Here is a 14,305-nt window from a genome sequence, read left to right as displayed (position 1 = left end):
AGGATAGTTTGCATGCTAGCTTTTTCTTCACTCCATTTTTCACTCTGCTTTTGGAAGTATTCTTGCCAAAAATAGTTCAACATGGTTCAGCTTAGAGAGAAATTGTTTTTGATTCCTCTTTTCCCTAGAATACGTTTAAACGGCTTATTAGAACAATTTTTGTTTATTTATTTAAAACATTGCTATATTAGTTCCCACTTAAAACATCTCAATGTTTCCTGTTTGTTTTTTAAAAATTAAACTTGAAGGAAATGCTTATGATCTTTACAAATGCTATTTCAAATCTCTTTGACTAATTTGCCAGTGTTAGCAGAATTTGAATTGTTGAATGTAGCATTATGTTTACATGTAATAAAATGCAGAGTATATGTCAAAAGCCACATATATGACCAAAAGTAATCTTAAATAAGTTCATTTCTGCTAAATAATGAAGCACTTTTTTTCTTATAAAAAACTTATTGCCAAGGGATGTTCATTAAAAATCCAAAACCATCTGATATTTAAATTGTTTATTTTTTCATCAAAATTTCTGCCTGTAGGATGGCAATGTTTCTCAGTGCATATTACATGGGAAAAACATGTCTCAAATATCTTAACACCTGATAATTGGAGGCAGCAGTATGTCTAATAGGCTCTGTAGTCACAGTGCTGCCCAAAATTAAGATGACAAACTTTACTATAAAATATAATAGAATAGTCACTCTGGAAGAGTAGCCTGTCATTATTATAAAGCAAGAGTATTACAGGAAAAATGAGAACCCATCTTGATACAAAATAGGATTGGGGGGGATCACAAAATGAGTCCATATCCATCTATATGATGGCTAAGACTATTCCACTATCAGTGCAGTGCAGGGAATTTCAAAAGGAGCTTCAAGGATATGATTGCATCAATCTTAGTATCACGCAGCAGAAGTTGCACTTATGGTTCCTAAGACTGCTGTGGTTCAGACATTTAAAAGTTGGACTGGGATGTAAATAACTGCAGGTTTTGCAAAGTACACTTGCACTTGCCCATTTTTTGTCTTTAAGTTTCAGGAAAAATATTTTTGAAGATTCAGTACAGATAAAACTAATAATTATCAGGCTTTAGAGATAATTATCTGAAATCTGTATCATACAGTTTTAAAAGAGGGGCATAGGAATCCCTGTGTTTTTATATAATGCCGCATATAACTACTACAGTCTATAACATTCACTATCTTACGAAGTCTGCAAACGTAGGCTATGATTCAACTCTACTTCTCTGGTCGGAGTTCTGTCAGTAGAAAGATCAGCAAATTGTCTTCTTCCCTCCTTTCTCTTCAAGCCAAGTATTGCTGTGCCCCAAGCACTATTTGTAATTGGCCATCGAGTGCACAGTACCACTTTCACCTGTCTCTTACACCACGGATCTGACACACTGTGAAACAGGTATATCTACTGAGCAGCCATGGAGAGGAGACAAGGCACTCTGGACTGGGCTGATAGTAGAGAGGACTACGTCAATAGCATTGTTTTTAAAAAGGGACTATATTTAAGTGACTATATCAAATCTTGCCTAGCTTGCATAAAATGACATGCAAGCATAGACAGAGACCTTTGGGTATCTTATTAAGGAGTTACCAGGAAAGCATAACTACAAAAGAATTATATCTACAAAACATGATAATTTATGGTTAATAGAAACAAAAATCCCAAGTGGCATGGAACAGATATTCGATATTGCAAATTACATGTGTTATATTTTAACAGAACTACACTTTCGATCTAACATTTAATACATTGGTGCATAAACTAAAACATTAACAGAATTACTATAAAATGTTCATAGTCAAAGATCTGCAATGCAGCCAAGCTCTGACTGTATATGTATGCAGTAATTAGTCTTCCAGGTAAATGGTTATCTACAGTGGAAATGTTTATCTACATTTGAAAACCTTTTTATAGCATGTACAAAGTAAAAAACGGGAGCAGAAATTATCTTTTTATATTTTGTGGTAATAGGTACAAGTGAATAGTAAAGGAGCAGGGTCACTTATTTCCACATGCCTGGTGCAGGGTTTCCTTCTGCTGGCTTAACTGTACTCAGTAGTTTCATTAACTTTTCCTTTGGTAAAATGTAAAAAACAATTATAGAATGTTGAATCACACAATACATAAACACAGAGTTTTCAAAAAGGGTTTTAAAAAATGAACATTAAATGTCCTGTCTTCTACTCCCTCAAGAAAAATTAAAATTCCATCTCCCCCCCACCCTTCAGATAATCAAAAATAAAACTGTCAAAATATTTGTACACTGGACAAACTTTTAAAGTAATGAACACTTAGATACTCCATTATCAAAAGTTTTCTTTCTCATTTAAATGGAATTAATGGAAATGGAGTATTTTCAGCAGCGTACATAATAAAAAAAAACCCTACCAGCAAACTGCTGTGAATGCTTTTCAGCTGTTTTCCAAAATCCCACAACAAAATGCAACTGCCCTTGAAGGGCACAATTCAGCTTTCCAGAATAAAGCTCATTTTCAGAGAAGAATTAAAGTATTGAATGCATGCTTAATTCTCTGATTAAAATCACTAGGACATAAGCACAATTCTCTGCATAATCATAATCTTTGCTAAATTCGGGAGCTACTTCATACTTTTGACTGGATTGTGCCATTCTTTGTTTTTCCTTTCTTACTTGATTTCATAACCATACATTAGTTTTAAAATAATCATGAAGTTTGACTTTATACTTAGACACTGCTATCATGTTCTTTTAAAAAAGATACATTTTAAACATCACATTTCAGCATTCTATTCTCACATCAAAATAAAGTATTAAAATAGAACAGCATCAACTTGTTAAAAGTATTTAAATCAAGCAAAATGTTAATGTTGTTTGTTGTTTGATTTAAGTGGCTACCGAGTGTCCTACCCCAGGTCCCCTCTGTGAAAACAGTACATTCACTTTATTGCCCATTCTTTTTTGAGTATGGATGGCCACTGAATGACATGAGATGTTGATAGTTCTCACTCCAACTCTTTTCACCACTGTTGCCAGCTGAAATCATCATTGCTGCCGAAAACCAAGAAAAACCCTAGGATGGTAGCAAATATGACTGTGTTTCCTGTGAGGACAAGTGCGCAGGCACCCCACTTAATCTATGGAGAAAGGAAAGACAAAGTTTAACATACACAAAAAAAATATAACATGCATCAACACAGAAGCTGCCTTATTACAGGCATACATAATTGCTCTGTGAATGAGGGAAATGCCATCCTTTCACAAAGTAGTTCTATTTAATGCAAACCAGTTTTAAATTATTCGTTAACACTTAGACTCAGTTACCTAGTGGGAAGGCAAACAACTTGGTATCCTCTGAATTTCAATAACCTCAAACTATTTTTACCAGGTGATGCCCAACACCCATTGATTGAGTGTTATACTGTATATCAAAAGCTTATATAAAATCTGGGGAACTTTCAGAGGTTTTTTTTTTTTTTGCATCACAACACTTAATGACAGTTTGCATATGTTAACAAAATCTTGTTAACTTGTGCTATGTAGGCTTCTGCATCTTGTCTCAAAGGTGTTTTCTTTCAAAAGGCAGCTGGACTGTTTTGTCCTTGAGGAAGATGTTTCACTTCTCATCCAAGAAGCTTCATCAGTTCTGGATTGATGAAGCATCTTGAATGAGAAGCAAAATGTCTTCCTCAAGGAAAAAACAGTCCAGTTGCCTTTTGAAAAAAAAAAAAAAAAACACCTTTGAGACAACTGTGATCTGGATGACTGAGAATCTCCACAGACCTCTGTATCTTATTCTGAAAGCAAGTATCAAGCATTAAAGGAAAACTGCTAAAAAGAAGGAATTACTAACCAGTTCTGCTCTGGCAAATACAATTGGAAGTCCAAATGCTGAAACAACAATGCCTGTTGTAAGAAATATGGCAAGTTCCTTGCAAGCATTACTTGTAGCATCTGTATCTTCTACAAGTCTTCTTGCTATGCAGTATGGGATTGGAGAGAGGGTGTAGAAGAACAAAACAAACAGTGGCCAATATTTGCTGAAAGTAAATAAAAAGGCGTATTTTATTTTATATTCTTTCACTTACATTTGCTTCAAAAATCACACTACTCTTATGTAAATATTTTATCTATTTTCCCATTGGGGGTGCACGTGTGTGTAGAGTAAGTTAACATTTATCTTGTTTTGTCTAATTTTAAAAATACTTTTGCTTATGATAATTGAAAATACTACACAAAAACAATACACAGCATGATGTATGTAATGATGGCTAGGGACAGGACTCTCCACCTATAATACTACTCAAGTTGTAGCAGATTTTTGGAATAGGTTCTCTGTAGGTGAAGAATCCCTAGGTAGTACTGTGCAGAGAGCACAAACAAGAAATTGAACAAACAGATTTTGCCAGGTGTTAATACATTCTGACAGCCTGACATCTAATCAGAACATAGTCCTTTAAATGTCTCTCAATCAGAACAGGAAAAGTGATTAATTAAAGGTAGTGGGAATAAAATATTGTACTTTCAAATGCTTCTATTTGCATATCATTATGAATCAGGCTGAAAATTATAAAACAGGCTTAAATTCCGTTGCCACTATTATGTCTTGAAAAGATGTTACAAGCCAACCTGAAAGATAGAGTAGTACCTTGATACTTGATTACTTTGAAACTTACTGAATTTGGTATTCAATGCATTTTGATGTGAACATTTTGTTCTGGTACTCATCATTTGTTTGTTACTCAACGCACAAGCTAGAATTTTCGGTGTTGGCTGCCTTGTGACTCACTGCATTTGTGGTTAGCCGGCAGCAGGTGCAGATGGTTGAGGAGAGAGATGACTCTGATGAGAGGCCAGGACCATCAGGGAGTGGACTGCTGCCTTCAGAGATTGTGGGGGCTGGCAGCAGTGACGAGGAGGTTCCCGAGGAGCCTGTGCCAAGTGCACGTGCATGAAGGATTACTCGGAGGAAAGAACAATTACAGCAGCACAGGCAACTTGGGAGTAAGGCTGCAAGGTAATGGCCCCTCCCTCAAGAGGTTAAAAGCCAGGTCTGGAAAAGCATTCTTTGCAAAAAGCAAAAGAGGCTCTTAAACTCAACTGGTGGACATATTAGTTCGTTTGAAGAATTCTGTAAATTAGTTCTTATCTCTGGGTTTTTGGCAGCCTTGACAAACAACTTGGTAAGGCTCTTTCTTGTGAGAGCTAATTGTTGGAAAGCAGCCTTTTATCTGTAAAGGAACAGAATTGTGATTAAACCTTAAAATGTGGGGGTTGCTGCCTTTGTCTGCTTGCTCTCTGGGAACCCGGTTGGGTCAGAACAACATTATTCCTTACGAAGAAAAATTGTTTGGTACTCACGGTGCCTCCCAGAGCCAATTAACAATGAATACCAAGGTACTACTTTAGGCATAATGATCTGAAAAGCAGTCAACAGGAACAAAACAAAACAATCTTATAGAATACTTAAAATGGCTTGGAAAAACTGCCTTCTTTCACTCAGAGGGCTGCTGGACCTTTACTGAAATCAGCATAGATGTTCTGTGTTTATTTAATTTTGTAAACTGCAAGAAAACAAGGAAATACAATACCTGTAATCTGGAAGGGCACAACCAAGCATCAGGAACATTAGTCCAACAGCTCCTCCAAAAGACAAGCTGATTAAAGCTGTAAAGGCAGATGTAAACCCTTGTCAGTTACAAAACTGTATGAGTGTTTTGCTTCAACAAACACTAAATATAGGAAAAAGAGAAATCAAGATTTTGTTTCTGCTTTTGAACCTATTACTTCTTGTTCAACTATCATGCATAAATAGCATACAGAACACTTTTATTTTTACCATAAAAACTCCAATGAACTTGAAGGAAAAGTGAAACATTCAGTGTGAAATACCCTTATCTCCATTTAGAGATATACATATTAATTTATATATTTATAAATTATATTATAAATTTTCTGTATTACATTTTTTATATGTTATATTATGTAATCATTCCATAAAATGAAAAAGAGCTTATATATGCATGTTTATGCTTTGTTACAATATGTCACTGCTATTGATAATTGATTTTTTGAACATTCCCTTTTTTTTCTTTTGCTTCTTTCTGTCAAGTTGCCACAGGTTTTATGATTATTTATATTATTGCTGCAGATTTTCAAGAGGAAAGTCTGGACATTAATCGTGTATTAAATGATACTGCATTAAGTATCATGAACACAGGAACATTTTAAAAAACTTTTCACTGATCTTAAAAAGACTTTATAGGAAATAACTGAGTCATCTTTCTATTGTTATAAAGATAAGAGGTCAAGGTATATTGAGAAAAACAATTGCCTTTATAAATTTATAGAGGAAGCAAGATCCTGGAGTAACTAAAAATTTATGTGACTAATCTCTGAGGTAAGGGCTGTATTACGTTTTAGTCATATTAATTGTAACCTTGCTGATTGATAATCAAATATTTATGATCATTTTTACTTTAATGTTTCTCCTTCCTCTTCCTATTTTCCCTATAACAACTCTGTAAATTGGGTTGGGCTGAGAGAGTCACTGGCTCAGTCACACAACCAGCTTTCATGTCTAAGGCAGGACTAGAACACATGATCTCTTGGTTTCTAGCCTGGTGCCTTTATCACTAGACCAAACTGGCTCTCATATTGGTTAAAACTCCCCCACCCCCAGCCAAAGTATGCTCATTCAAATGTCTGATGTGCTTCCACCTACTTTGCAGCACATCCAATTCTCACCAGCTTTGAAACTGGTCTCTAGCAAGTTTTGTCTGGTACAATTATATCACTCCTGGTTAAAAAAAAAATTTTGTTGCTAAAACAGCCTTTTCCTCTTTGAACAATAAACATCTGACAGGATACATTGTGCGATAAAATGATTTTACAGGCATTACTTCAATAATCTTTATAATTCAGTGAAGTAGCTTATTAGTATTTAAATAATAATAAACAATATATGCTTATACTAGGTCCTTGGAAGGACTCAATAGGTGGATAAAAATGCCAAATCCACTGTAAACATCTGGGTGTGTGACAAATCATAATAATAACAATACCTTTAATGGCATCAAACACAGATAAATTTGCAAATCGCAAATTCTTGAATAGGATTTAATAAGTAGATAAAAATGCCAAATCCAGCCTAAACATCTGGCTGACTATATACTCAACCATAATAATGATGTATATGAAGGCCTACCCCAGCTAAAAAATTGGCAGCTGTGATTTCATGTTGCATATATATAATAATAAGTTCACAAGACACCACATGTTGCAAAGAGGAAAATGTGGATTATTGATGTGGCAATACCAGGGGATAGTGGAAGACAAAGAACTGGAGAAGATCACAAAGTATCAAGATCTGAAAATTGAAACGGAAAGATTATGGCATAAACTGGCCCTGGTGGTCCCAGTAGTTATAGACTGGTTACCATATCAAAAACTCTTTGGCAGCGCTTGGTAAATTTGTGCACTAACAAAATTTCCATCTGTCAATTTGCTGCTTGGAATTGCACATATGTGATGCCAATACATTACAACATCCTAGGTTCTTGGGAAGAACTCAGTGCAAATGAAGATCAAAACTAGTTAAAGAATTGGCAGCTTCCACTATATATTTTATTATGGCAGGATTTGGCATTTTTATCCACCTATCAAATACTTCACAAGGGTCTGAAATACACAGACGTTGATGTCTGATGATGTTAAAGGTATCATAAGTAAAGCTGCCCTTTCAAATTGACCAATGGTTATTGGTATCAATACTGACAGTGTTCAAGTGGTGCTCTGGTTGTTTTGGGATTTCATCCAAGGTGCCTATTACTATTGGCATTTTACTTTCTTTTGCCACAATCATTTTATTTTGATTTGAAGGTTTGGGGAATTTAGTGATTTTCTCCAATTGTTTTTGTTCTATTATGCTGTCTTCAGGTTCTGCCAGGTATACTAACCAAACTATTATCATCTTCATCAATATCATCATCTCAACTTGTCACATTGCTATTTTTATGGTCCTCTTTGTAATATTACCCTAAATTGCTATGTAGAACACATATTTCAGCCTTTTTTCATGCATGCACGGAAAATAAAAATATAAAATACTCACAAATACTGCTATGGGTATTCATAGACATGGTTAATGATTGAATCACATCAAAGAAAGATAAAAGTTCAAAATACTTTTTTAAAAAAGTTATTAAATGTACAGTAGTGCTATCTTTTTACTCGTTTTTAATACAAAATGGGTATTTCTATCAAACCTATCTCTAACAGCTATGCAGTCCCAACATATACATACAGTACTTATTTAGAATTACTAGAAATTTCTGAATAGTGAAAGACTCGACAAGGGTATTTAATCTATTTCACAAATAGTAATATGCATTGCATTGATGTACAGTGTCAGGACTTTATCAGGCTGTTGTATTTTTCCTGCCAGGCTTATCCCACTAAAAATCAGTTTAATCTTACGTGCTGCAAGAATGAATACATCAGGATCTACATTCAGACAGATGAAAAACGGGGACTGTACTCGAATATTGCTGGAGAGCATGAATTTAGTGAAGTCTGGTGGAGCCTAAGATGCCATTCCTTTCCTAATTTCCTTTCCGCCCATCAGCCTTGGGAAGATACCCTTCGTGTGTATGCCGCTATCTGACACTCATAGATCTCTGCAGCCGGAAGTTTTATGCAAACCACCAGGACTAACAATCACGTATTCTGTAACCCGCAACACAGCCATCTAGATAGAGCTGCCATCCTAGACCCAATGGCTTGAAAGTTGAGTCCAGTGAAAAGCACAGGCCTCATTGTGCTTTTCAAAGCTGCTGCCCTGCGGCGGTTGCCTAGTCAAGCAGCGCCGAGCCCTGTTGTCTCTCATCGGGCAGAGGCAGGCAAAAGGAGACAACAGGGGGCTCTCCACAGGCCCGTTCTCAAACCTCAGCGGCGCAGCCAATGCACCGGGGCAGGCTGAGTTGTCATGGAAACCCAGCGCGGGTTTCCCCCTCCCCCGCAACTTTGCCGGCGTGCGTCATCGCCAGGGTGGGGGCGACGTCCCTCCCCTCCACCAACTGCCTGATCTGGGTGGGGTGGGGGGGATCCGATCCCCAAGTAGCTCCCCTCCTCCCGTGCCCTTCCCCGAAATCAACCCAACAAGGCTACCTTTGATGCCGGCCATGGTGCTGCTACAGTATTACTTCGCCCAGGCCGCTCCCAACCAACACCAAGGGGAAGGAACGCGGCTAGACAAGCCCCGGAAGTGCGCGCTCGAGACACGGGCAATACTTCCGACGAATCGCGAGCTCCGAAACGGCGGGCCTAACTTCGGGACATAAGGCAAAGCTTCGTGTTTGTGTCCTGTTTTCCTTGCCCAGGGAAGAGCTGTTTTCCGAAACAGAAGAACGAAATCCTAGGACAGTAACGGACGGGTCTAGTTGTGACTGCTTCCACTCGGCAACCAAAGTCACGAGTGATAATACAACAAGGACCTAGTTAATGGAGATTCTCAGTCATCCAGGTTATAGCTGTCCCAACGGTGTTTTTTTTTCTTTTTCTTCAAGAGGTAACTGGACTTTCTGGTTTTTATTTGAAGACGTTTCGCTTCTCATCCAAGACGCTTTTTCAGCTCAAAGCAGGATGCAAATTACCAGCTGTCTGCTCTGCAAGAAATATAAATCCTGTCATCTCAAGAAGCGTCTTGGATGAGAAGCAAAACATCTTCAAAGAAAAAACCAGAAAGTGCAGTTGTCTCTTGAAAAAAACCCTTTGGGACAAGACCTTAGTTACCACGATTAAAAGAAAAGTGGGGAGAAAAAAAACTAAAAAAGACCTGTTGATTGATTGATATGCCATCAATTGATTGATTATGTGCCATGTTTTCAGTGACCACAAATTTTGTTTATGATGATCTATCTTAATTTGTTTTTTCAATGCTTCCAATGGATCACTCATCAACACTTGTAATACAGTCCATCCACTGCTGGTTGTCTTCTCTTTTCACTTTTGTTAATATTAAAGCCTTTTGATTTCAATATAAAGTTAATTCGGTCTATTGAATCTTGATTCTATTGCTCATATTGCTCCATTTTCTTCTGGCTTTTTTCAAGTCTTGTCTTTTTAAACTTTCAGGGCCTGCAGGAGGTGGTTGGACAAAATATCCAAAAATAGTTTGGAAAGTTTATTATTATTGGACTGTAAGAGTGATTTCATTAGTAATTTGCTATATATTATTGTACATATATAGTTGCAGTCATTTTATAAATGGACTGAATGGTTAAAAGATTTTTTTTCTGCTTTTTATTACAAAACAATGAATCAGCACAATTAAGGTAACAGCCAGATATTGTTAAATAGAAGTTATGGTAGATCCACCAGCTTACCTTGCTTGCAGACACAAGATGACACCAGAATTACTTTTCATCATTATTTGTGTTAATCTTCCCAACCTAGTATTTTTTTATTATGCCACAAAAAGGCCTTGTCTGTTCTGAAAGCCTGATCAATTGTACAAGCACACATACCTATTTTATCTAGAAAGTTCCAGGTTTCAACAATTATTTAGAATACTGCTTATTCTTCTTTACTGATTCCAATTGGTCTAGAAAGCACAAAATTTGGGGAAATAGATGCAGTATATAGAAATAATTTTCATATCTTAATAAATTATCTAAGTTTTGTATGGTTGGGAATAACTATTAACAAAATATTAAGATTTATTTTGAGAAATTGTGACCAATGTTATATAAAGTTAAAATAGTAGAATATTGAAAATCATTGTGACTAAAAGAGAGCAACTTTGAAAAAAATAGTCTATCATTCTGTGTCACACAAAGCATGGCCAGATGCATTCAGGAAGCTCGCAAATAATAATTGTCTTACATGGATTGTCCCAAGCAGTGAATATTTTAATAATCACTTGTCATGGATATAGAGTATATTTTGGGGGCAATCTCTTTGTCCCTCTAAGCTCAGCCCACCTCACAGGTAGCTATTTCGCAAAACATAAAAGGCAGAAACATTAAGTATGTATGCTGCACCTTAAATTGGTTAAACTAAGGTTAGGGTAAATATTACGGCCTTTCATTAGTATATTTGGTCCCCTTTGAAATCCATCCAAATGGTGATGTTCACCACAATTAATGGCAACATATCTCATCATTTAATTCTGTTATAAAAAGATCATTTATCAGCCCTAAATTTCTCTTCATTTAGTTTCTAAGGATAATCCCAAATTCTTACTGTATAAATCGGCGTATAAATGGTATAGCTAATAACTGTTTATTAGAGTAAACAGTGAAGATCTAGTTACTTATTTTTAAAGGCTTCAAACCCCACTTTATAACATCATCTGCAAAGCCTTAAAACTATGTATGTATGGAAAAATGTTAAGTAAAACAAAAATAAATACCGTGGGACTTGGATAACTGCTATTTTATTCCAAATAGTTTCCATTTCAGCTTCAGAGGACACATAAAGTAGCAAACCTGGTTAAAGGGTTATTTTGCAAACTTACCCAACTTTTTTAAGGTAAGCACAGTTCTTGCATAGAAAGTTTCAAAAGTTTTACTAGAACTCTGGAGTCTGGGATAGAAACATTCAGATAACTAGATCAAACAAATTCAGAAAATCCTAATTTGTTGCTTTCATCTAATGATTATCCCAATTTTTAATTAGTTTGGCCTAGTGGTTAAGGCACTAGGCTAAAAATCTGGTGACTGAGTTCTAATCCCATATTGTTACTCATGTAGAAAGTTAGCACTTACCCCTCTCCTAGAAGAATGAAATATTCTAGTGTTAGAAGAAATATCCTTCTGGGTTCAGTTTCAAGTGGGGAAGAAAGACACTGAAAATATAGTGACTACTTGGAAAGATGGTTTAATGGTAGACAGGACAACTTTGGGGTTGCAAAGTGAAATGAATGACCACATACTTCAACATGTTGGGTGAAGGAAAAGAAAAAGTGGCAAGATGCTGAGAGACATTTGGTTTTATGCCCTCTGTTGGGATTTGAATTTGAGCTTGTATTCTGATTGGTTGTCAGACTCCCATGGGGCCATGCAGAGGCAACTCTGTAGATTGTCCTGAATCCCAGGCTTGCATTGTTCCAAATCCAAAAGTCCTAGGTTTAATTTTAAGGTGAACAGTGATGTTCACTAATGGCTTTTAATTATAATTAACTGTTTATACTGGTTTTATCTTTTGCACTTTTTTGTATCCGGGTTAGACATTGTTGGAATTGGAATGGATTATAAAGATTGCAATATGAATAAGAAATCTGATTTAGAATGCAGTGTTCTTTTATTCTATTACTCAATAGAAAGCACCTTTCATTCATTCAACAAACTAATCAAGTGGCTGTTAAAAGATCACCTTGGTCTAAGACCAAGATTGGGCTAACAACAGCTGCCTTGGTGGAATGCTCTCTAATGGTTTCTTTATTCCTTATTATCATCTGCAATTCACTACGGATTTCATACTCACGAGACCATTTGCTAAGAATTAGGCAATGTTTTCTTAAGGAGCAGCTTTCTGATTCCTCCCCCCCACCTGTCTTTGCAAACGCGGAGGAGATTCTAACTAATTCTAACTAATTCCCGGTGCTATGGATTACAACAAAGGAGGAACGCCGAAAAAGGAGATGAGGTAAACGAGCAGGAATTTTAAACAGACTAAGGAATGGAGGGGGGGAACTCCTCTCCCTTCAATCTTTCTGACTAATTTACACTCACCTGCTAACAAAATGGATGAAATTCATCTCTTAAATAGATGGAATTCTGATTTCTATAATTCTGCAGTTCTTTTTTTACTGAAACCTGGCATAATCCATAAATTCATAGGGACAACACCATATACATGCCAGGATTTCAGACATTTAGATCAGACAGAATTGAAGAGACATCAGGTAAAACAAAGGGCGGAGGATTATGTTTATATATCAACAGGTGGTCTCAGAATATAATTATAATAAGTTATGTGATGAAAACTAGAGTCTTTACACATCAAGTGCAAGTCATTTTACTCTCCATGTAGCTGTGTATGTTCCTCCACAAGCCTGTGTAAACAAGGCATTAAGAACTCTGCTGATCAAATTATAGAGGCTGAAGCCGAACACCCAGGTTCCCTTCCCATCATTTTAGGAGGTTTCAATCAAGCAAATTTAAGGAAAGAGCTCCCATAATATTTCCAGCATGTAAATTGTCCCACCAGAGGCAAAAATACTTTAGACCACTGCTACACAACAGTAAAATATGCTTATAGGTCTTTACCACGAGCAGCTATAGGACACTCTTGACCACTGCATAATTCACCTTGTACCTGCCTACAAACAAAGACTTAAAACCATGAAACCAACAATTAAATCAGTGAAGACTTGGTTGAATGAGGCAAAGCTGAAACTCCAGGCCTGCCTTGATTGCAGTGATTGGAATGCTTTTGAAGATGCCTCTGCAGACCTAGATGAGCTCAGATACATCATACGTCAGCTTCTGCGAAGACTTATGTGTACTAACAAGGAACCTGAAATATATAGTAACAATAAACCTTGGTTCACAGCTAAACTTAAGCAGCTATGTCATTCCAAAGAGGAAGCCTATAGAAAAGGCGACAGAATGCTGTACAATCAGGCCAGAAACATATTAGCAAGAGAGATCAGAGCAGCAAAAAGAAACTGCTCTGAAAAGTTAAGGAATCAGTTATCAACAAATGAACCAGCAAACATGTGGAAAACTCTTAGAAATGTCACTGGCTTCAGCAAATCTCCTTCCCAGGCAGAAGGAAATCAACAACTAGCAGATGACCAGAATGTGCTTTACTGCAGGTTTGAAAAGAAACTACAGCCACCTATCTCTACAACCCACATCTCAAACACACCAACAACAGCCAAGCCTCCTACAACTGGCCCCAATTCATTGGGTTCACAACCTCTGGTGATCACAGAAAAAGAAGTGCAAGATCTATTACACAGATGAAAGTCAGGAAAAGCACCAGGGCCAGACAAGAACTAAAAAAAACCCTAGAACTATGCCATCTTCGCTCCGATCTAAGCATAGTATATAAAATCATACATTGCAATGTCCTACCTGTCAATGAATAATTCAGCTTCAACCATAACAATACAAGAGCAGACAATAGATACAAACTCAAGGTTAATCACACCAAACTTGATTGCAGGAAATACGACTTCAGCAACAGAGTGGTCAATGTCTGGAATACTCTACCTGACTCTGTGGTTTCTTCCCCAAACCCCCAAAACTTTAACCTTAAACTGTCTACTATTGACCTCACCCCTTTCCTAAGAGGTCTGTAAAG

At 36.7% G+C, this 14,305-nt stretch overlaps 1 protein-coding gene across 1 annotated transcript; it reads right to left on the bottom strand.

Moving 5' to 3' along the window:
- Positions 1–494: 494 nt before the first annotated feature.
- On the bottom strand, positions 495–9,233 carry LEPROTL1 (leptin receptor overlapping transcript like 1). Its single transcript, XM_026712730.2, has 4 exons — positions 9,161–9,233; positions 5,584–5,659; positions 3,846–4,032; positions 495–3,129 (listed from the first exon to the last, which is right to left on the bottom strand). Exons 1-4 carry the CDS (start codon positions 9,174–9,176, stop codon positions 3,013–3,015), a joined length of 396 nt encoding a protein of 131 aa, XP_026568515.1. The 5' UTR covers positions 9,177–9,233; the 3' UTR covers positions 495–3,012.
- Between the last annotated feature and the right edge of the window lie 5,072 nt (positions 9,234–14,305).

This window comes from Pseudonaja textilis, chromosome 2, assembly GCF_049901715.1.
Source record: "Pseudonaja textilis isolate UNSWEBS1 chromosome 2, rPseTex1.2, whole genome shotgun sequence".
Taxonomy (NCBI): Eukaryota; Metazoa; Chordata; class Lepidosauria; order Squamata; family Elapidae; genus Pseudonaja; species Pseudonaja textilis.
This window is presented reverse-complemented; position numbering and strand designations above follow the sequence as displayed.